The sequence below is a fragment of the Pagrus major genome, chromosome 13 (assembly GCF_040436345.1).
Source record: "Pagrus major chromosome 13, Pma_NU_1.0".
Lineage (NCBI taxonomy): Eukaryota > Metazoa > Chordata > Actinopteri > Spariformes > Sparidae > Pagrus > Pagrus major.
In genome coordinates, this window is record NC_133227.1 from 14,746,781 (window position 1) to 14,771,326 (window position 24,546).

The 24,546-nt window shown below is 40.6% G+C and overlaps 1 protein-coding gene across 1 annotated transcript in view; it reads left to right on the forward strand.

The window, feature by feature from the left end:
- The first annotated feature begins 6,785 nt into the window (after positions 1-6,785).
- The window catches only part of robo3 (roundabout, axon guidance receptor, homolog 3 (Drosophila)), a 93,517-nt gene continuing 75,756 nt past the window's right edge, over positions 6,786-24,546 (forward strand). The window contains exons 1-2 of the mRNA XM_073480131.1: positions 6,786-7,282; positions 23,191-23,517. Coding sequence (XP_073336232.1) covers positions 7,219-7,282; positions 23,191-23,517 — 391 coding nt within the window. The 5' untranslated portion in view covers positions 6,786-7,218. The remainder of the gene's footprint in view (positions 7,283-23,190; positions 23,518-24,546) is intronic.

The window sequence follows — 24,546 nt, forward strand, 5'->3', positions numbered from 1 at the left end:
GTCCTCATCAAGTGCAAATTGTGGTTCAACATTCGAAATAACCATTTTCATCACCCAGTTCTGTCCCCTTTTATAACCCACTTCCATTATTGGCAGCCCACTCTACTGCTGTCTTCAGAGACAGATCCATACAGCTTATGGTGTGCGTGCCAAACGTAATCCCCACTCATTACAAAATACAATCAGCGTATGAAACCAGTTGAATGGTTAAACCCCAGTAGATAGACAAAAGGTTAATGTCGCCTTTGACACTCCAGTCTGCCCTTCTCGTCATGATGTGTGGTGGCAAACAGACGGGGACGCCCCAGCCCACTCTATCTTCATAGACCCATATCAATTTGTAGATTTGCAGAGAGCGTTGGGGGGGGAACAGAGGGTGCTTCTCGCTTCACAGCCTCCAAATTAATAGGGGCCCCTCATTATGGAGAAAAGGGTAAGACAAAGAGGTCTTGGTAAGGAACAGGCAGCTAGAGAGGCGGTTTCTTATATAATGAGATCAGAAGAGAGAGTGTGAAGGAAACAGGGAGAAATGAGATGATATATGTGAAAGAGAGCTCCAGCCTGAATGCAGCCCATTGGCTCGCTCATATTTCCTTCATATTGTGGGACTGAGTCCAAGCAGAGAGGCAGCCAGAGAGAGAAACAGGAAATGAGTTGCCCCTTTAATAGCAGCCCTGCTTTACCTTCTCCCCCTCTTATTTTCTTCCTTTTTTTCTCTCTCCATCCCTCAGGGAGGTTGGGTAACAGCCAATCTCATTGAAAGGCAGATCAATAAAGAGATATATTGTCATCTCAGTGCGCCACCCTCCTAATCAATTAATCTATAATAGAATTCATTCACTGGAGCCTCTTAAAGGGCCCGTCCTCCCATTACCAGCTATGGGTCAGAAAAGGTGCAGACATATAGGGGTCTCATTAATAGTAATGGGGGGGAAACTGGAATAGGTTCAAATGCTTGGCTATTGATACAGGTGATACACATTTAATGGCATTTCAAGGAAACAGTGCTTATGTTTTCACTAAGAATAAGTCAGCCTACAAAGATTACAAGCAATCGTCCTGATAAGTTATTATCCATGCTCTACTGCATCATCAGATATAGGGAAACATGCATTAGACAGAATGTGATTGTACAGGGTGCTTACTGCACAGTATGCTACTGATGCTATCTTAAAACACTGTAATTTTCTGCTTTGGCGATGGTGTTGCGCTGGCTGTAAGCACAAAATAAACGTTCCATCATGGTCAACCACGCAGGGGTTGCAATGGAATTTTAAAGATGAACAACACTGCTGAGGAAGAAGTGTATGGGGTGTAAATCATGGCTCCAGAAATGTTTTGTGGACTACAAAACTTCACACTTTCCATGGGCACGGGGTGAGTAGATAGTGACTGAATTTTCATTTTTGGGATGAACTTTTCCTTTAAGTGAGGACGATAAAATGTGCAGACGCAAAGAATATTGCTTTTTAGTCATACCAACCTTACACCCCATGCACTTATTTCTCAGCAGTGTTGTACATCTTTAAAACACAGGGACTTGAAACATTATTTTGTTTTTTAAACAAAAAAATGACAATATATTTACCCTGTACATTGTAAAATATCATTACAACCCCTGCATGGCTGACCATGATGGAACGTGTATTCACAGAGAGCAGATCTTTGACATCAACAGCTGTGGGAGTACATATCTGTGGGACTTTTCCCTCCTCAACTTCATCAGCTCTAATTGTAAGCATGCAGAATTACCTCTAGAAAACTCCCAAGAATATCAGAGCTGCCATCACTGTAGTTTGTACATGTTAACGGTGATTTATACCCAGGAAGGAAGTGTTTCTGGAAAGGATGTTGGCCATTGCATTGTGGGCAGAACAGTATATAATTCCTTCTGGTTTTCTAAGGACAAAAGAATCTTGTTCACCTTCTTCCAGTGAACAAGATGTTCATTGTTTTTTCGAGGCTATTTTATAGCAAAGTTTGGGTCATGTTATTCGCATTCCCTCTTCACACTATTAATTTACCCAACTGTTGGTTTGCTAATTTATGTTTAGAGTTCAGCACTATGCCCTATCATGTGCCAAACACACCATTTATCATTCTATTAAATGCACATATGTATCTTCTGCCGCTAGAGGTATCTCAGTCAAAACAATGAAAACAGAAGACATAGGTCGATGATGGAGTGAAACACGGTTACTTTAGATAAAATGATGTATTTCTCTGGGTATATACATCTTTGAAAGCATCTGGGATAATGTAAGTACACAACTCAACAATATATAACAAGGTCTACTCATTTTTAGACATTGTAGTGTACAAATATTACATATCATATCCTTAAGGTAATGTTATAGATGTTCTTTCTTCTGTTCGGCACTGCTTTATAATATTTAAGAGTGTAATTTCAATGTGCCTCAGGTTACACAAGTCACATCTGTACAGTACCTGGACACACAACATTGAAATGTGTTACCAAAAATGTCAAACAAAACACACAACAGCAATAAATCACTAATCACTAATCACCTATACCTCAAATTAGAGGATAAACCAAAAACGAGTATGAACAACTGAACCATAGCTCTCTTTTGTGTTCAATCAATACCTCCAAGGTCACATATTATTCCATCCTGTGAGGTGAGGTGTGTCACATCTATAGGTATCCCCGGACAGGAAGTATTGCAGAGCTGCGAATGCTGCCATAAGACAGATGGAACAAATGGAAATACACTTCTTGGTGATTTAATCTTTTATCCAAACTGCTGGAGGCTGTTTCTAGTATTTTGAGCATTCGTGTGGCTTCAGCATGAGGCTCATTAGACAAGTGGTAAACAACTTTTGCAATAACTCAGTTTAATTTAAGTATTTTGATATGCAAAGTGAGATAATAAGTCCAAATGGCGTTCTGAGCTGCTCATTTTGTCTCCTTGGCAATTGAAATTTGATTTCTGTGGAAAAAAGTGGACAAGTTTGAAGTTAGAAGTTTTGCTGTTTCTAATTTATGAATGCATTTAATCAACTATAACAGTGTTGTATAATGATATTGCTTGTAGTGGCAGCACAGGCTCAGCCAAAAGAAATAAGCAATCCAGAGGTCAGGCATATATCATAGTCTCATTTCACTTAGAGTCATGCGTTTATTTATGAACAGAGGCCAATGCATTCTTACACACACAAGAAAACACAAGCTTTTGCTGAAAATGATACATATGTGTTGATCTTTGCTTGTTAAATTTGAGCTGTCTCAGTGAGTCTGTAGTAATTAATCGTATGAATGTAATTTATCAGCTGGTTAAGCTTTTAAGCGCAGATGTTCATGTCATTGTTTCAGCAAAAACTAGATCGTCCAATTCCACCAGTTTATAATAGCCACCTTTGATTTACCATTTATAAATTCCAACATTTTACTTTAAACATTGATGTATAAAAGATGAGTTTTTAGCGCAGCAAATGAAAACCCACTGACCACCCAAACCTTTCCAATTAATTAGACTCTATAGATCATAGAAACTGTCTTTTCATAGTACGGCCAGGAAGTGTTTTAATGCTGGCATTTCCCAAAAGCCGACTCTGAAGGCCTTTACAACACGTTCAAATGAATGGCAAAAATCACCTCATAAAACCAAGCCTTTGTGTGTGGAGAGGGCATAATTCTATGATCTATGGCTCAGCTGCAAGTGTGCAGAACAGCACCAAACCACACTGATGGGCTGTCATTGTAATTCAGTACATAATGTGGATAATTACTCTAAATTCATGGAGTGCTTCATTCCACTGACAGCTATGCCAAATGTTTGACGAAGGCACCAAAGTAGCAGCATCAGTCACAGGCGAACGGAAATGCATTTAGTGGAGGGCCTCATCATGTTTTATTCAATCACAGAGCAATGCTCAATTAATCAGTTTTTGCAATTAAATTAAACATGTACATGCATAAAACATGAAAGAAATATCAGGGGTGTTTAAGTACTGCTTGGTTTTCAGTGCTCCCGTTAGCATAAAAAGAGAGTATTTATTCTCAGCGCTCTACAGCAGCCTCTGTGACTTTAGTGATGCAGAATTATTTCTTTTTCACCCGGCGTTAAGAAGCCTGTGTGACAGAACATGTAAAATCTCATCTTAGCATGCACCGCTTGATGCATGCCACCATCCCATGCATTTCTATAAATGTCAAGAGCTGTGTGTTTACTAGGTCTGTCTGACCCCTAATATTTATTCAGCTCAACAGCACTCTACCCAATCATCCTTACTGCAGAGTTGTGGCTCTTGGTATGTCAAGTCTCATTGGCTGCAGTTTGCCATATCTCCTGGCACATGTAATATTGCTTTTCGCTTTCCATCAAGTGCAGGCAGACCCTGTGCTCAGATAAATAGTGACATTTTGCAGTGGTGTGTGGGGTTTGTTTGTGTCTCATAGTGCCTGAGTCATTTCCAATGCCTGATTTGTATACATAGCACCACAGTCGGCACGATCAAAGGTCTCTCACATGTAAGACAAATTTGCATTTGGATTCATACTGCTGCCAACATAATTTCTGCCTCTGTGGTTAGATAACAGCTTTGAGATAAATGTTGACATTTGCACCACATTGAATTGTGTGACCTCAATGAAAAAAGGTTGTTTTCTAAATGGATCTAATCCAAGTACAATCTGTAGGATTATAAAGGGCCTCAGATGCCCTCAGATACCTTTCACATCTCCTGGAGACCTTGCTAAGCTGCAAAATAGAATTTCTACATTATGTTGTAAAAAAAAAAAAAAAAAAGAATATTCATACCAAAATACGTAAGTAACCAAGGTGCAGAATGTTGTTAATAAAGCCTTTGATATTAGTATTAGCTTCGTCTCATCATCCATGTCTCTGGAAGATGTTACCTCCTAAAAACGAAAACCTTTTCAACATTTAAAGATACGTTCCCCCAAAATGAAAATTCATTAAACATCTACTAACCCGATGCCGATAGAAAGTTGAATAAGGGGTTTAATGAGTGAAATTCTGTTGACATTGTCTGAAACAACTGAAGTAGATGGGGACTTGTTTTAAGATGCAACAAATACAACAGGAAAACAAACAAACAAAAAAAAAAAAAACATGAAATGAGTACATAAAGTCAGAGATCCCAAATTGATTTAAAAAGATATTATTTCCACCCTTGTAGCACGACAGGGCTTATGCACCCACTGGGTGCCTGCTAAAATTGCCGCTTAGCGGCTACAGTGAAAATGTCATCTTAAAAAGGGTGTAAACAATGTCTTTTCCAATAGTTTTGTTATGTCTGGGCTTCTGGAAACCTGGATCATGCTGGATGAGCTGTATGGAGCCATTTTTTTTTTTCAAACGGTTTTTTAAGTCCCCATCTACTTCAGCTGCAACGCCTGTTTGCTGTGAAGCTCCAGAAATGTTTTGTGATCTACAAAATGCCACCTGACTTTCCATCAACAATGGAGTGGGTAGATTATGGCTGATTTTTTATTTTTGGGTGAACTTACCCTTTAACACATCATTTAGGCTACTCCAATATAACCTGATGATCACTGAACCCCACTTACCAATAATGCTTTACAAATGTGGCCAAAGGAAAATAAAATGATACAGCAACACATAGTCCCCTTGATCAAAATGAGGTTATATTAATGCTTGATATTTTTGTAAATACAAGTATCTGCTCCGACCTACACAGAGGATAATAATTGTATTAATTGAGAGACTGTTCGTGAATACTAAGCATCTGTAGGTAATTGAAATGGACTGTGTCAAACATGTTATTCTCAGTTTAAATGAAAATTTCAATAATCCTGAGCCTGTTGTTGTTAACACTTTCATATTTATGTTTGAAAGTAAACGATCATTTCTAGTTTTGCAACCAGTTTTAGTCTGTGTCTGTGGACTGTCCGTCAGTGGCTGTAACTGAGTGCGCTGGCCCTTTAACACAGAGGTGTTGGGATAGTGAAGTCAGACAGAATAAACCAAGAGCAAACCGGAACCTTGCTGAGCGTACTTTCAACATATAATCCCAGTCGGATAACAGTTGACAACTGAAACAATAAACGATCGTTGACGGTGGCGCAGAAAAAGAAAAGACAAGAAGAAAAGAAAAGAAAAGAAAAGAAAAGAAAAGAAAAGAAAAGAAAAGAAAGAAAAGAAAAGAAAAAAAGGAAACAATATATTATTAAAACTATTACCCTGTATTGCTGTATTACATTAAGTGAGACATACAGCCTTATTCTTTACTGGATTTGTAAAAGATGCATTATTAACTAACTAAGTCTGAGAATGTAGCTATTAAAGACATTACAAAAATAATTAACAAAATATAACCGTGGTCTCTGGGAAAGGTACAAATTAAAAGGAGCTGTATAACATCCTGGAAGAAGGCTATAACATATCTTGCGATAAATCATTTTAACACATGAACTAGGTCCACTCTTTTGATAGTTTATACAAACTCTATTATGGCAATGCATGAGACTGAAAAAAGACACAACTTTTTTATTTAATTTATTTTTTGTCATAGATTGCCCTCTCAACGTGTATAGTTTTTTTATTTACATTGATGCAAAATCATTCACAAGCGTTGCGACTAGTTGGTAAATCATAGTTTTATTTTGAAAGCGGGACCGGAAATGAATGCTCCCACTGCAGCGGTGTCTCCAGCAGTGTGTTGTGGCTGCCGGGCCGTGCTGTGTGTGATGAGAAGCCTGTAGTAATTCATCCCTGGTAGCGGAGCGGAGCAGGGGCACACAAACAGGAGCCAGAGAAAGAAGAAATGGAGCTCTGTGTTTAACAAAGTGGAGTTTTGCTCTCAGCGCGATGACTTCGTGTACTTTGGGACTAACTCAGTGTCAGAGGAAGCCGTTATGAGTATTTCTCCTGACTGATATTCATGTGAGAACGGGACGGACTGACTGACCGGGCGCTGCCTGCCACTCACAGCCGCCTCTCCTCTCATCACCTGCGGCTTGCTTTTCACGGACCGCCGGCGGGATTAGACGCAGACTTTTGGAGCGAGAGGAAAAGTTCCTGTGCGGGATGTTTGAACTTTCAGTCTAATTCTCCGGCGGCTGAGATGCTGCCTGTGGAGTTTGATGCTGTTTGCGGAGATTTCATCCCATAGACTGGAAATCATTCGCACGTTTGGATATATCAGTGCTGCTGGACAGCCTGTCTCACAGACTGAGGACTGTGACCAGCCTATGAAAAACCTGACTGTATAATGGAGTACCGCCGCACTTTGGTCCCCCTATTGGTTTTATTTGCACTCAGAACTTTGGCATATGGTAAGTTTAAATTGGCATGCTGCTGGTTATGTTTGCACAGATGGAGCCTATATGCTTCATATCAGTGGCTTCCTAACTAGGTCTCACACACTGCTCAGGGCTCTAAAGAGGGCCCCACAGAGGAAAATGAAAAGAAATTCATTTTACCTGTCATTTTTATCAAGTTTCTATTTAATGTCTTTCAATATTTCAAATGGATCCATGACATGAAACAAATTAAGGAACAATGCATATTTAGCGTATATGCAAAAGTGAGTAATCCTTCTGGATGATGTCATTTAAAAGGCCACTTAAACCAGCAGACATAGGAGTAGCCCATATGCAGCTTTGCTGTGTGTCTTGCCCAAGGGACCTTGGATTCACACCAGCATCTGCTCCCCACAGAAATCTTACTTTGTCATGATTCTGGCCTGCTCATTTATCTCTATTATTAGGCCCATTAGCTGAAGACATGTCCTGGGCACAGTGCATCTGTGAACCAGAAACAGCATGATACAGTCAGAATCCATTCACTGATACGGTGTGCTGTGAGTGAGCGTGGCTGGGCTGGGAGTTTTATTTCCTGCTGTGCACAAGAATGCTGAAAAATGTATGATTTCTTTTTACTGCTATGCATTTCTTATAAAAGCTTTCACCAGATGGTGCATGTTAAATGTTAAACTGTTCTTCTATTTCCATCTGATTGCACTCTGTGTGGTATTGTGGAGTTGTGGGCTTCCATATGCGCAGACAGATCATGCATGCAGTGAAGATGGATTGTGTAGTACAAAGCTTAGCTTCCTTGAGTTTGGGAAGGGCTACAACCACTGATTATTTTCATCATCAATTAGTAGGCTAATTATTTTCATGCTTAATTGATTAGCCTATTAAATGTGAGAAAATTGTATTAAAAAAAACGTGCAGTTTCTCAGCGCTCAAAGTGATGTCTTCAAATTGCTAACTTTGTCCAACCAACAGTCCAAAACAAAGAAAAGTAGCAAATCTCTACATTTAAGCAGCTGGAACCAGTAAGTGTTTGACATTTTTGCTTCAAAATGACTGAAACTGATTATCAAAATTGTTAATTGTTATTGTTATTAATTTTCTTTTGATTGACTTATCGACCAATTGTTGCCAGAGCTTATATTGGCCAGGTTGGTAAATTGCTCATTTACTGACTACAGTAGCTCTGATCCTTGTCCCTCTGACTCTATGTGGAGAGAAAGCTATCACTACAGACACACCATGAGCCAGAGTGTGACTCTCACTTGTAGACTGAGTCACCTCTGGCAGGTTGAAAACCTGCTTAGTTGATGCTGGATCTGCAGATCCTCCATCGATCACACACGTGTAACCGGTAGGCTACAGGCTCTCTGTCAACATACCTGTGTCTTTGTGTTCTACATGGAAACACCCCCAACTGTGATATACAAAAGCCTTTTTTTTGATGCAAGTGGGACGTTATAGTTTGTGACAGCGTGGTGTCTCAGGGACCGGACCTACTGCTGAGGCTCCCTTTTACAAGGCTGTAAACATTGGCTATGAACCCAGAGCATATGAACTCAGCATCTGTGAAAGTGCTCCTTCAGTGACTCCAGATGCTCCTCTGGGACTACAAAGGCTGGATTAAAGCTACTTTTTTTCACTTTAGCAAAACACACAGTGACTTTTAATAAAAAAGCCGGTACTGTTTTTAGCCATGAGCCTTTTTTATTTGTTAAGATTTACATTTAAATGCGCATTTGTGTCATATGGTGACACTGTTATTCAGAGCTGCTTAGATTAAAGGGAGAGTAAGCCTCAGATCAGTACCAGCATGGATATGTTGGGACAGTGCTCATGATAAAATGAGCTTTATACGATATGATAAGAAGAACTTAAGGATCATACTGGCTGCTCGTCTCCCTTTTCCTTTTGATATCTGACGGGCCCCTTCATGTGGACTCAGCGTCACGTTTCAGGGATCTGGTCTTCAGACTGTTTTGTCAGTAAGGTGACACTGGAGTCTGCCCTGTTATCGTCACTCATCTCTGTCACCATCAGTCAACACAGCAGTCTCCGACAGCACTCCCCAACGGCCGTCAACAGGCCATGTGTTTGTCGTGCTCTTATTGAAGTGACTGGAAGGCAGGGCATGAGAGCCACTGCCTTGTTGTCTCATGAATGTCCCCAAACTGACCAGTAACCAGATCAAATAGCCCGAGCCAAACCTTGATACCCACACTGTAATTACAGTCTGAGCATACAACTCCATTTCCTTCAGGGAGGGAAGTGTGGTGGGGGGAATGTGGCTGAAATAGCACAATTATCAAGACGTGTCATTGTTCAAAGTCCTTTCTCTGGATATTGGCAGTTGTGCATTTAAGACGTGCTGTCATCCTGAGTGACGCACAGTGAAGGAGGCTGTGAGGGCTGTAATGGATTGGTCAAGGACAGTTTATAGTTTTGCTGGGAATGAATATGTGACACACCAGCATGGTCTCTTTTAATCTGGGATATAAATATCTTTTGTACTTTTTTATTCTAAAAAAAGTGTCAACCAGTTAAAGGTTCAGTTCACCCAAAATACAAAAAACAGACTTTTTAACTAATGCTGGTATCTAGCTGTGAAGATGTTTTTTAAGTCTGTTTGATGTAACATCATTTAGTCCTATTTAAGGGTTCTTGGATACAGGGGAGTTAGTTGCTTGTGAGTAACAGGCACATTTTATTTGTGGTGGTTGCATCAGTGTCCATATTAGTCAGGATGATCAACAGACCCTGCTGCCAGAAGGTTCACTGGGCACTATAGAAGAAGGTCCAACAAAAACTGTTGATAAGAAGTTGTGTGGAATAGGGCTGTGTCTTATTTTCATTCATTTGTCTGTTATTTTCCTCAATTAAACAATTTATTGTTTTGTCTATAAAATGCCACAAAGAAGTGATGAAGCTCATCTTCAGATTGCTTGTCTTATCTGACCAGCATTCCAAAACCAAAAGATATTAAGTTTGATGTCATAAATTGACCTGTTTGAGAAGCTAGAACCAGGGAATGTTTTTGCCTGAAACATTATTTAAATGATGAATTTAATATCGTAATAGTTGTTGATTCATTTATGTTGATCGACTAATCATTACAGCTCTACTGTGGAATACACTCAGTGAGCAGGACTGAGTTTCCTGGAAATAGATTACTTGCAACTCCACTGTATTTAGGTGGGCACAAACAATCCTTCTCAATTCATGGACACAGTCCAACCAACAAATATTTTCAGTGTTGATTTAATATGCCAATTCTTTTTATGATTGATAGTCTATAAAATCTACTTTTGTCCAAAACCCAAAGACTCTCTATTTACTGTTGTAAATGACAAAGAAAAGGAGCAAATCCATATCAAATCAAAACTGATAGCAGCGGCTGCAGCTAGATATCACTAGAGGTTATTAAGATATAAATATGATTATGGTTTTTGTAATTCAGATACACCAACCCTTCAATAATTGTGATCCATATCCAGTTTGTTTGATTATGTATTGCAGTGTTGATCTTACTCCCAGGTCATCAGTTGGCAGCCTGTAAACTAATGATCCACATTACAAAGGGTTAAACCACATCTAGTGCCATTGTTAGTGACACTTAAGTCTACAAGTCAGTGATGTGACTGACTTGTAACGGTTAAACTGCAGATGACTCCAGCAACATACAGTAGCTCATGTTTTTGCTATTGGCATATTGACGACATGTCTGCTTTTTTTCTGCAGAGAAAAAACAGGAGACAGAGAAAGCTTTGTAGTCATTTTGAGAACAAACACGTACTCACACAGCGAGCGCATCTTCCCCCTCCCCCACCTGCCTGCCCATCTGTGCTTTACAGATCAATTAGGCTGTCAATAGCTCAGCAAGCTTTGGTATGATACACAGAGAATGAGCTATATCTTCTGAAAATCATTGAGGTACAAGTGAATCCTAATTTATGACGACTGAAAAATAACACTCAAAGGCAGGCTGGGGAACCAAACATCCTCCTCCTGTCATCACAGAATCGGCAGCATTAATCACAAACTGAAATTATCGTTTGACGCTTAGTTATCTATTTACGGCTTTTTAAAAACTGGCTTGCTAAATTTAAAAATAAGTACTCAAAAAACTTGGATGCCTATTTCCTGTATGCTTAACAGTGAGCAGCCACTCATGTATATACCCATGATAACAGAATTTCATTACACAACAGTTTGACGATGCCTTATGATGCATTATTAATAGTTAGTTGTGCATTCGACTGTAGAAACATGCCCAGTCACTTTCACTTTTCAAATGTAACCGTAGGGTACAGCTCCATCTGCAAACCCTCTCTTAATGGTAATGCTTAATATCTACCCTGCACATTCCCACCGCACAGGGCCAAAATAAACAGTCACAATGGTGCAACAGAGACTTCTCCAGTGGCCATCAAAGAAAAGCGACTAAACTGAGCAGGAACTCTATTTAGCCGTGGGTGCTGACAGGACAAGTCAGCTCTCCCCTCTCCTCAGAGGTCTCAAGTGCGACTGCCTGAGGGGCCCGATACAATACCGCCTGAGCTCCCCACCTCAGGCTGTAGACAGATGGATGGCCCCCAACATTAGTTCCAGTGGTTTAAGGAGGGCCGACCTCTCCATGGCTGGTCATAATACAGAAATAGATGTGGAGTGAGACCAACGTGGAAGTCTCAGTCAGAGGGCACAGGGCAGCCTGTGGGACAGTTTTTGTGGGATAATACAGCTACTAATTGGACAGTACAGGTGGAATAAGTGTTGTTTGGAGCTGCATGCACAGTATCAAGATTTATCACGTTTTTCTCCAAATGGAGGAATTTTCCTCACTGTGACTGGCGAAGGATTAAAGCAAAAAAAAAATAAAATGGTGGCATGCATAAATTCACACATTGTGTCAAACCGTCCCCATCACACAGTCACTGTAACAATCTGCCAACTTCGTCTCCAGAGAGACATCTTCCCTCCCTGCATCCTCTTGGCCCACAAAAATGGGCATCTGTAATGTCTTCAGTGTTTTCAGAGAGGCCTTCGTATGTGTGTGATGTTGTGTAAATCTTCAGGAAAAAGGTGTGTGTCATGATATACGTAGGTAATGTCACATAAGGGTGCTGACCTACACACCGTTTACATTATATTACACCTTATCTTTGGTTATGTGGGAATGTATTTGTGTTTTTGTTCACATAATTTAAAGCTTTAAGGAGTATGATGGGCCAGCTTTTAGCCTGAATTGGACTAAAATACACCACTGGAGGCTCTAAAGGTCTATAATTCATCACAGTCATTAAATAGTAAATCACCATGCAGTAAGTCCCAGATGTGCAACCAGATGGATTTCCACACAGGTGTAGCCGTACAGTAACACATTCTAAAAGTCATTATAGTCTTACAAAACATTATAAATGGGTTTGACAGCTTCTGCAGGCACAACGTGAGGTTGGAAGTATTATCTGCAGTCTCTCTCCTGTAATTAAAGGGGAAGTTTTGCTATCAGAATAAACTAAAAAGCAAGTTCATGTAAGTTATATAGATTCAAATTTCTTCATTTATGTGAATTTACAGAATGTAGCAAATAATAAATTATGATTAAAATTAGCAATCAAGCTTGCAGTCTTTTTATTAAACCAAGAAGAGCCACACACATTGCTGCATTTTAAGGTATTTACCAAAGAATCGCCTACAATTGCCATGATAGAGACCTAAACCTAACCTCCATCCCCCCATCCCTCCATCCCCAGTGGAAATGATGTCCCTTCTGTAATTGTTTAATTAGGACAGTGATTAGTTAATTAGAAATTAGTATAGCTGAACAACTGCGTGTACACATGGCATGATCTTGACGATGTTCCAGTAGTGTCCTCAACGCCCCGTCCTTTTGTGTCTTTGGTGTCTGACCACCCGTCTAACAACAGTGTATGGTTTTCACCAAGGCTGACTGGCGAGGCAGTCAGTCAGATCTTCATGTTTACCCAGTTTTTATTGTCCCCAGACTTTTTCCGGAGTGCAGTTTGTAGCACAGAGTCAAAAGGAAAGCCCATGGGTATAGCTACAGCTGTCGCCGCCGTGACTTTGTCAGAGGGTTGGATATATTTTTGAGAGTCTGGCACTTGAAATCTCAGTGTGGGAAAGAGCCAACTGATAATGGATCATTTTCGGCAGCGGTGTATCAAGGTGATGCTGTAGCGGAGGGATTTTGACAGGCGCCGCCGATGATTTAATGGCTTGCTTCAGAACTGTCGGGGACAGCTCTTTTTGAAAAGTGACAGTGGCTGGGTTCCTGTTATTTTGTGACGGGAGTGTTGATACACAAAAAGGGACTCGGGGATAGGACGAAGTTAAAGTGCCTCTTTGGCTATTTTTTCTGTGTAGCAGCTCTATTTAATGAATGGCGGTTGTGCACGATGTCCTGAAGGGAAATGCTTATTTAAGAAATGTGACTTGCTATCGAGGCAATTAGAGTGGCTCCTCTACTTGTTGTCTCTTAAGTGCAACTTACCACAAAAATCGAAGGCATTCATTTCATTTAGAAAAGTGATAGGCAGCTGGATTTGAGTCCATCTCTTGCGCTTCTTTAACTTCCCCCTTTAGACCAGTTTCTCCTCTTCACATCTTCATTTTACTTAGAACCAGTGAAATCTCATCTCCTCTTTCAAGTTTGACTTAAGAATGGAAAAACTTCAACTCAGGCTCACTCTGACTTTGACTCTTTGTATACTCGGTTATATAGGTTGTCTACTCTCATTGCTATCAGTTAATGCAAAAATTAAAACAACCCCCACCCAGTATCATGATTGTTTTTCTTTTGGACTCGGGACTCAGGAGCTCGGGAAGTCCCCGTCTCGACCCTTTCCTCCCTCAGAGTGACTTGTGTGATGTATGCGGTCGAACAGATAGGAGCAGATAGCAGTCAGCCTGTGTATGTGTGTGTAAGTGGACACCGATCTAATATGCTGCTGTGGGACAGGAAACCAATGGCATTTCCCTGCAGCCGTGTAAGGCCACCCGCAACCAGTGGTGTGTCCGTCCTGGAGACCCCACGAGGATTTCCTCTCTAACATGAGTAAGAGAGCAAATACACTGCTGTGCCGTCATTGGTGAACCCTAATGGACTGATAATTAGTGATAACAAATCATAGCCTTGTTTGAGACAAAGCCGGATTAAATTGGTTTCCATTTTTCATGGTTTTCTTCTGTTTTATTTCTTAGGATTTACTACAGCCAATATATCTACTCTTACTGCCTTGCTGCAGTATTTTCTCCTCTATTTCCTCTTGTCTCATCACATAGAACACTTACATCAAAACAGAGTGAAGGGCAAGAGACTAGTCGACACACACATTTGCTGCTCTCTTGTCTCTCAAAGCCCGATCCAAAAAACCCCACGGTGGACTAAGTGGAGAAAATCAATGCTTGTTACTGGCAGGCTACTGGAACTCAAACTGACAACTCTTGGCAGGATTTGTGATAACTTGAAGGATGTTGGATTGGTTGTATTTAAGACCTTTGGACTACTACTTGAGGTTGATTCTTTAAGTTTCATTCCAAGTCCTCTGTTTAAACATGAGAATATTTTAGCTGAACCATCCTCCACATTACTGATGTTCTACAGAGGCCGAAACTCGATCATTTATACCAGAATGGTTTGCAGTGGAGCAGCTTAGTCAGTGGCCTTGAGCTTCAAACTATGATGCTTTACCTACTCCTCTAATATCAATTTTGCACATGCAGGGCTCTGTGTTAGTTATATGTAAGTAAGCAATGACAAATATGCAACATCTAGCCAGACCCTCAAAATATAGTTTGCTGACTAACGTTAACACTTTTAAGGACATATGACTTATAAATGTTGTGAAACAGTTGTGGTTTGGTTAGGTTTAGGAAAAGATCAGGATTTGGGTTAAAATAACTGTTACTTATGTAAGTTCAGTCATGTAACTTACATTATGTAATTTATGTAAGTTATTTTAATTACTTAATAAGAAGTCACTTGACACCTTGACCACAGATGGGACTCCTCCTGTCTCTTGGGGGAACATCCTGTGTATGACCCAGCTGACACAGCTGACCAGGCCGCCATATTTGATTCGTTGGGAGTGGGAACAAGCTGAAATGTCCATGAAAAGAGATGTTTTGCTGCCCCCTTTTCTGCAGTTGGAACTAAATCAAAGCTTAATCAACTCCCAAGCTGCTCAGTCATCTATTAACATGAGCAATGTTTTGTGTAGAAATGGTCTTTTAGGTTTTACTGTCTTTTGCTGTTGGACCAAAAAAGACGCCACTGTTTTCTCTCTATCTACAGCAAGCTGCTTCTGCCTTGTCAACTTGCCCAAACATCTAGCCAAAACTAATTTCAGCTGCTTTGCCAGTGCAAGAGGCCACACTCGGAGGGAGCATGAAACACAGTTGTTAGTGGAAAGGGCATTTTTATTTAAGCTGCTGTGGGAGTTTGGATCTTTTTACTCACAATTTCCACGATCCCCTTTTCTGAAAGGAGGGCAAAACGAAGTGGCTTCAGCCTCCCCTCATGTATGCCTTCATGGCCCCAAGAGAGACATGATAAAAACACCCAATTTCCTTTTGCAAAGTTGACCCTGCCCATTTAGATGCTTAGCATCAACACAGGCTCAATTAAGGAGGCTGTCTCTTTATGGCTGCCACTTTGTATTCTCATGCAAGTGCCTCATTTAGTTGTCCCCACAGGGTCAAAGAGTAGGAGGCTGCAGAGAAAGCACTCCGGCACTCCTGCCTCCCTCACTGCTGCCAATTTAACTTTGAATGCACATTTGCAAATCAATTCCTGTGGCTTCGGTGAAAATCGAGAGGAGGAGAAGGAGGCAACAAAGCTGTAAAACAACAAGTTCTGTAAGAGGGAAACCAGCCCGTTCAAAGGAATTGCAGATGAGGGAGGGATAGGAATAAGAACGTTGTTGAGTTTTCTTTATCTCACGCCCTGCCCCTCTCTCCTCTGGCCCTTCTTTAAAGATTATAAGGCTCTTTCAGTTCACAGTGGCAGGTACTTTTATTGGTACTGGAACTTCAGCTTAAAAAGACTTTTCCTTGCCATTAACATCGATGACTTTTATTAAGCAGAATTTGGTGGGGAGGGTGGTTATCTTGAGTGCAGTGTGAGGTTTAGCTCAGCTTAGCCTTAATTTTAGTTGCTAAGCCAGAGCATGGCTTAATCTTTCTTTTTACCACAACTCACCACTGAGTGATAAGGAGTGCAGACTTTTGATGTATAGCAGTATTCTGATTTATTTTCAAGTCCTTCATGCGAAAGGAAAGGAATTTCTCACCCCGTCTGGGTGGAAGACTCGATGGGGCTGAAGTGCCAACTATGTTTTATGTCCTTTTTCCTGCAAGGCCGTAGTGAACAGAATATTTTTGATCATGTGCTGGTGGGGTTGGCTGGGGGTTGGATAGCATGCTGGACCATCAGCATTGAGACACTAGTAAGTAAGTGTGAGAATTTTGGTTGACCTCTCAGCCCAGTTGCCAGAATAAAATGTTGGCAGTTAAGATTTCTGCAAAAAGCTGATACGTTGTGCACCACAGTGACATTTCTACAATTTGTGTCATATCACATCCACATTACATGTTGATCGGGAGTGGAGGTGGAGTTACAGGAGAGATGGCGGCCAAGTCAGCGACCACAGTTAGAGATTATGTTTCAAGATTTGTAAACGTGAAACCACTGGACATTTTTAAGCGATCTTGGGTTAATTTCCAGCTGTTTGTAGTGACAACAAATGGGCACTTGAGACATGTCCAGCTGAGACCAGAACAGAATTTTAAGCCAAAGCACGATGTTTTCCTAACCCTGACCAAGTGTTTATTTTTTTGCCTGAATTCAACTGAACGATACGTAACGTTGCAACGCAGAGAAATGGAAGGTTTCAACATATCCGTGGTTTGCAGAAAACATACACTGCCAGCATTTTTTCTGGCGATTGGGTTGGACCTCAAGATAGAGCCTTGTATAAATATCAGACAAAATGAGCCCCCTTTATAGATTTATTGCGTGAGTCAGAACATCATCTGAGCATCATGCCATCTGTGTTTGGAAAATAGCGTCTGTGTCTGTGAAATGCAGTCTGGCAAAAATGCAGGGGTAAGTGCATATTTACATACGGAGCTATAGAGGTGCAGAGAAAATGCTTAACAGCCTGTCACCTCAAATGAACAGCACACAAGTAAAATTATGCTGAAATGAACTTTTCACAGCGCTCTATACTCCAAATCAGAATATCCACTCAAGATTACATTCTCCATCTACCTCACATATTATTCTTAAATTGCTTTCCTTTCTCAGTTTTCCTTTTTTTAATGATTAACTGTCGAGGCCTTTTGTCAGCAGCAGCAACATCTCATGCTCAAAACAAGTTGACTGTCACTCATCTGACCTGTGACTTTTTAGCAGGGGGTTATTTCTGGGAAACTGGAGCAGAGCTGTTTTCATGTCTGCAGAAGCTGCATTGTCATCACATTGTTAGTCAGAGTAATTTTTAATGCGCTTCTAATTTGGTATCGAAATAGAAGAGGTCAACATTTATTTTTTAAATTTCTTCTTTTTCTTAAAGTTGGTCTTCAGGGTGACGAGTTCTGATGTCGACAGTCTGACACCCGCATGCAGATAAATCTTAACCCCTCATTCTAGCAGCATTTCACTGCAAGTCAAGATTAGCGGGGCGATGTGAGTGACTTACTGGGTGTTGTTCCAATGCTGTTGCCTTTTCAGAGGAAGTAAATCTGCTTAGGGATGAAAGCCCACTTGTGTTTGTGGTGAAATAAGGCTGTGGACTTGGCATGGGGAGGTTGGGGGGGCTCTACTGTAGATTCTTGGCCGTGGTCCTCTGTTCTTGTTTTAAATCAGCGGGACACACCGAGCCACTTGTTCTTGCACTAGATGAGAAAAAGTTCTGCCTCAGCACTTTGCCATCCTCCATTATAGAAAGGACATTGCAGCAGGAGTTTGTGCTCCCCGTGGCTGTTTTGTTCCAATTTTCTCATTCGTTTTTGTGCACTTTTGTCTTATGCACAATTTCTCTGTCACCCTCTCAGGCTTTATTCTCTCCTCCTCCCATTTTCCCACTATTCCCACTCAAACTACTTTGAAGTTATTTGACAGTAGCTCACATAGTGTATGCATTTGTCCTGATGTTTAAATATAATTAATATACAGAGTGCACCATATGAGCCTTTTTGATTTTGAGCCTGTCAGTGTGGACACATCATGTAGATCGGGAAAGCTCATACTGAGTAGAATTAATTAAAATAAACAGTGCTTTGTTTTTCTCTACTGGATTAACCAACCAAATAATTACACTACTAGAGCAATTCATGTGTATATTATTTGTATTAAAAGTTTCTGTACTCATTGTTTGCTATTGGTGTGAATGGACCAACATAAGCAATCTAATTGTATAGAGCTTTTATATGAAACTGAGTGAACACGTCTTATTATAATAGGAATGTTATTAGTACAGACTTTAATTACCTTAAATATAGGGCTGGCAGGTAGTATATCAATATTATATTTTATGGTGATATGAGACTATCATGGTCTTATTGTGAAATGACATAAGTGTTCTTTTACTGTTTTTAAAGGCTGCATTACAGGAAAGTGATGCAAAAGTAAAGTAACATGTTTAGCTGGTACAGATGCCAACAAATGTCACATCGTCATGATTTTAATGTTTTTTTCGGTGAAAATGAAAATTCTGATGCAATAAATATCTTTCCTATTAATCGTGAATCATGTCACAATTGTAATATCTGTCAAAATAATGTCAATATGTTGTTTTTTTAACCATATCATGCATCCCAACACCAAACTATTTCACTGAGCCCTCATGCCCAGTATGGAGGTCTCTGCATTCACATATGTTTTCACATGTATGACACACATATGCAGGTATTACCATTACTGTGTCAGTCAATTTGTGTTGTTAGAATCAACAATCTGCTGTCAGTCAGTCCCTCTGATGGCAAGATGTAAAAACATTTTCACGACCACTGATGACTGACAGCGATCGGATCTACAATAAATCACACATATATCCTTCAAGTGTACTACAGCTCTCTTCTGACATGGCAATTTACGCAGTTATTCATCTTTTTCTATTCTTGTCAAACACACTCAGACTCTCACAGGCTGGACTCCTTCAGCATCCCTGCGGTTTTATTAGCTCACAGGGAGCTTTGAGAGTTGCTGCCATCCTACTGTAGTACACTATGGGCAAGAGCTAATAGGTCCTTAGAGGGTCCAGACTTTCCTATTAGACACACTTGTGAAGACAAGCAGTTGTACTCTCCAGACTCCAGCTGTCCATTTAACCCGATTTGAGTTCATCTACTTCAGCCTCGCCCTTATCTGTTACATACATCTGCACTGACTGCGAGCTGTGTAGCAGGGGAATACTGCGCAGCTCAGAAATTCAAATATCCTTGAGTTGTGTGGCAGTGCAGTCCGTCTGTATCAACATGCAGATCTGTACCAGTGTACTGTCATACTAATGTACAGCCTGCGGCTGCACAGAAGAAGCTTGTGTAGAGATCACCATCATTACAGTGATATCAGTGTAGATTCAGAAGATGTCTCATCATTCTTAGAAAATCTAATCTAATCTATCTATCAGCTTTTCTGCAGTAGAAGAGAGTTCATTTCATCAAGTCCACATTTCCTTGGGTGATAGGCATATCATCTTTAAGAGTCAGTGTTCTGTGGTTGGCACTTGGATGCTCTCTTGATGATATTTAGCTCAGTCACACGGTGGTCTCCTCCTCTTTAAAAAGCCTCACTTTACATTTCCACATGACTCGCTCCAACCAGGTTGAAATGTAAAATTTATGAGTCAGCTCTTAAAGGCTCTGTCCTGCTGAGCTCTCACTACAGCCCCCTGTACCCATCTGGTAGTCCTGAAATATTTCAATGTTCCAGCCTCTCCAATGAGAGGATTCTTTGTCATGTGTCAATGAACACTGAAAACCTTTGGGTTTTGGACTGTTGGTAGGAAAAAACAAGACATTTTAAGAAGCAGCCTCGGGCTCTTGGAAGTTGCAATGGGATTTTATTCACTATTTTTTGGGACATTTTATAGACTAACAATAATTAATTAATTATAAACTAGAATGGCACTCGGTAGAGCGCATACATCAACCAAGGCCCAAGGGTACCCTTTCGTACTCACGCATTGATACCAGCCACCTGAATTCACTTGATTTTTCATTAAGATCCATGCATTATCCCCTGATAACCCTGTCTTATCTTGCAATGTTAAAGAAAGTGAGGAAAAATTCTGGAATCTGTCCCTTTATTGGGATCCGCACCAAAAGTTAATGGGGGTCTACTCTGGGCCGAGACCCATCCTCAATCCAAGTTTTGTTGAAATCTGTTTTTGTGTAATCCTGCTGACAAACCAACAAACCAACCAATGGACACCGGTGCAAACATAACCTCCTTGGTGGAGATAGCAGTTATCAGAATAATCGTTAATTAAAAAATATCATCAGTTGCAGCCCTTGTAAAATGAAACTCACTGTTTATGTTTTTTGAATATTAATAGATAATTATAATATATATATTTTGCTTTTAGCAGCTATTATGACTCAAATGTCATTAAACTGTTGCAACCATTAAACTCAAGACAAACTGTTAATTTTCAATTTAAGAAAGAGACGAAGAAAAGACATTACAGTAATTTGTTCTTTCCAATAATGGCAGTGTAATACTACCTTTAAAAGTATATCTCATCACAGGAGAGTAGATGTCAGACATTAACCCAGCTGCTATTTGATTCTGACTTGACACAACTTCAAAGCCTCAGTACCATTTCCTCCTATTCAGAGCCTCCTATTTCTCCATCTTTGTGAATGTAATTGCATTGAAAGTAGGGCCATCAGACGGTACTCTATATTCCCATCAGCCGAGAGCACTTTAGTCGAGTTCTTAATCCCCCAAAACCTTATGGAGGATTTGTCACTTTGAGGGCAGGAATTTTGACTGCTTTTCTTATCAGCTGTTATCAGCAAAGCCTGAACCTTTGAACTCCTTCTCATTCATGCACCTGTGGGAAGAACCATTATGACCCCTTCTCTTATATTGGGCCTGATTACACTGTTTCCAGTGGTGTAGCTTGTGCTGCAGACACATAGTCAGTTATCCTCCCATAGCAGAGGAAGAACACAGGAAACAAGCTGCTATCTTGATCACATCGTGGAGGTTTGAGATTTACCCAAACTACAACAGGCTCCTGCCTACCTGATCATCTGTGATACTAAAAGTCAGTGTCACTGCGAGTTAGTTTTAATTCCTGTTTAAACATATTTCGTTTAAGCTTTAACCAATCAGTGAGTTATTCTACAAGAACGAACCATAGCAGTGAAACAGTAACTCAAGTGACACGGCTTCTTTGCAATGCAGGAGCTACAAAACCTCGAACAAAGCTAATTCTATGTTTTCTGTGTTCCTGTTATGTGCAGAGGCAGTCCCTGCTGTTAATGTTCTGAAAACACAAAGTTGCATAATACTCCACCATATAGCATGGCTAAACCATGCAATCCTGCAGACAGTGAAACATTGATTTTGTGTAAAAACAGCAAAGCTCCCTGGTTGAGTGGGAAGGCAAGACAAATCAGAAATACCCCGTTGCAAAGTCATGAGTGCTGCAACAATCATCGCTGGAACAAAACTCTGTTATTCTGAAAAACAGTGGTACGATGCACCTCCTGTTGTCACTCTTTCATAAGCTCTCCAGGGGCAAATTTCACTTGTGCCTCATGGTGCTTGAGTTTGTGTTAATGCTTTTCATACATAATTGTACCGCCAACATGCTGTCATTCAAATTGGAGAAGGAGGAAAGATAGAGGGGAAAAAAAAAGTCTTTTTAAAGCTTGCAAAAAAAAACCTGTGGGAATTACCTCGCCTCCATCTCCGTCTGCTCCTGCCTCTGTCTTCAATTATTTCTTTCAATCAGTCTTTGAAAAGAAGCCTGGAGAGTCTGCAGTCTGCATAAACACTGACCAGAAACACAGTACATTTATACTGATGAGGAATCTACTGAAACTTGAACCAAGCAGAGCTATGCAAATGTATCTATGTATATATATATATATATATATATATATATATATATATATATATATATATATATATATATATATATATATATATATATATATATATCGTTGAGGTCTGAATATCTCAATAGTTCAGTCAACCCTGTTTCCCATGAGCCTCTGATGAGCACAGTTCTACCACATTCACTCCTCTCATGCTTCCCCTCTGTTGCTGGAGAATTTGGTTTTGGTTTGATGGATGCAGAATTTAGAGCATGTAATTTCACACGTCCTCTTGATTTATACTCTGAATGTAACTGGTGAGCAATTACATTGCATGCTAGTTTCACACAGCCATCTTGTTGGTTATTAAATAGTGTGTTTTTCTGCGGCCGTTAACGCGCCCAGCTTGAGACGTTCAGAGAGAGGGCAGCTGAGTTTTTATAAGTTGTGCCGCCCACATGCCTCTGGTGTGAAGTGGTCAGAATGTTAAAAAAGTGTGAAATATAGTCCTCTCCAGCCACAGTCTTTTGATCCAGAGTCTGTGAATGGTCTAAATGAATCATGTGTAGTGGCTCTGGTGTAGTGATAAGTTTTCTTCCTTCCTACTTAATTATACCCAAAGTCTCAGTCCTGTTGCTGCCACCTAATACTCATATTCTAAAGTCATTATAATAGGGCTGCAACTAACAACTATCAAAAGTAGTTGGCGATTAATTAAGTAGTTGACAACTAATCAGTTAATTGATTAATCGACTAATCGTTGCAGAACTATATGTTAAAAAATGCATCAAACTTGCTGCCCTTTGATAAACTAAACGCTAACCCCTCTCTTCCCTGTGTTGTCCTTCCTCAAGGATCCAGGCCCAGGTTAGAGGATGCGCCTCCACGGATCATAGAACACCCATCTGATCTGATTGTGTCGAAGGGCGAGCCGGCCACCCTCAACTGTAAGGCAGAAGGGCGGCCGACTCCAATGGTGGAATGGTACAAAGATGGTGAGCGGGTTGAGACGGATCGAGAGGACCCTCGATCCCACCGGATGCTCTTACCCAGCGGCTCCCTCTTCTTCTTAAGAATTGTGCACGGAAGGCGAAGCAAACCCGATGAAGGTGTCTACGTTTGTGTGGCGCGTAACTACCTGGGCGAGGCAGTCAGTCGTAATGCATCGCTGGAGGTGGCAAGTAAGTGTTTCTGATTTTTTGCTATTCAGCCTTGAGTGCTTGTGTGTGTATGGGTGTGTGTGTGTGTGTGCGCGTGTGTGTGTGTGTGTGGACCAAAGACAGAAATTGAATGCTGTTCTGTACTAATGCATGGAGGGCACATGGGAATTAGAAAAGTGTAGACAGATAACATGTGACGCTACAAAGACAAAAATATAAAGAATTAACATTTTTATGATGATAAATGAATTTACACTCATAGTACTGCCCATAAAGATTATATGTAAGTAGACTAAAATAAGCCTGACTGTTTTACAGACTGTAGAGACACTTGTTCCCAGAAACTGGGAGTCGGAGAGAACATCACACAGAGAGAAAACAAAAGGACTGCAGTCTGTGCATAGCCAAGAAAAGCTTTGATAGTCCAGTACTTGTCCTTGTATCAGGTGTCAAACATCGTGTTATGTATTGTGTAATATCCAGTAATAAGAAATGAATTAAATCATAAATAGATTTCACAAGTAATAATGTTAGCTAGCTGCACTGTAGCTGCAGAGAAGTGTAGAGACAGCTTTAAAGTACTCTCTGGTCTCTTATCATCACCATCACTCGGCTGGGTTAACTTAAGACGCCACCCCTGACCTTGGTGTCAGATCTCCTGGCAGCCCGGACCCCCCCCCCAGCCCTCATCCTCCTCCACAGCCTCCAACATCGCATCCTATCTTCTCCCGCTCCAGAGAGCCTGGCCTCTGTCGTGTTGTGACCAGGCCTGTTAATGTAGATGGATGACAGCTAGCTCCTGCAAAAAGATAACGGTTGTCGCCACTGGACAGGAAAGCTAAAAAACACGTTCAGGGAAGGAAAGGGGGGGAAAGGAGAGGACAGGCCACTGTTGGTTGGCAGCTTCTCATGAGCAGATGTTAGTTCCTTAAAATACAACAAACTCCTGTCAGACAGTTCCCAACAGACACTTCTAGATTTTTTTCTCTCTATAGCAGGGCTGCTTGTGACCAGTGGCACTTTAATGAAATGCAGATAGGGCCAATTAAA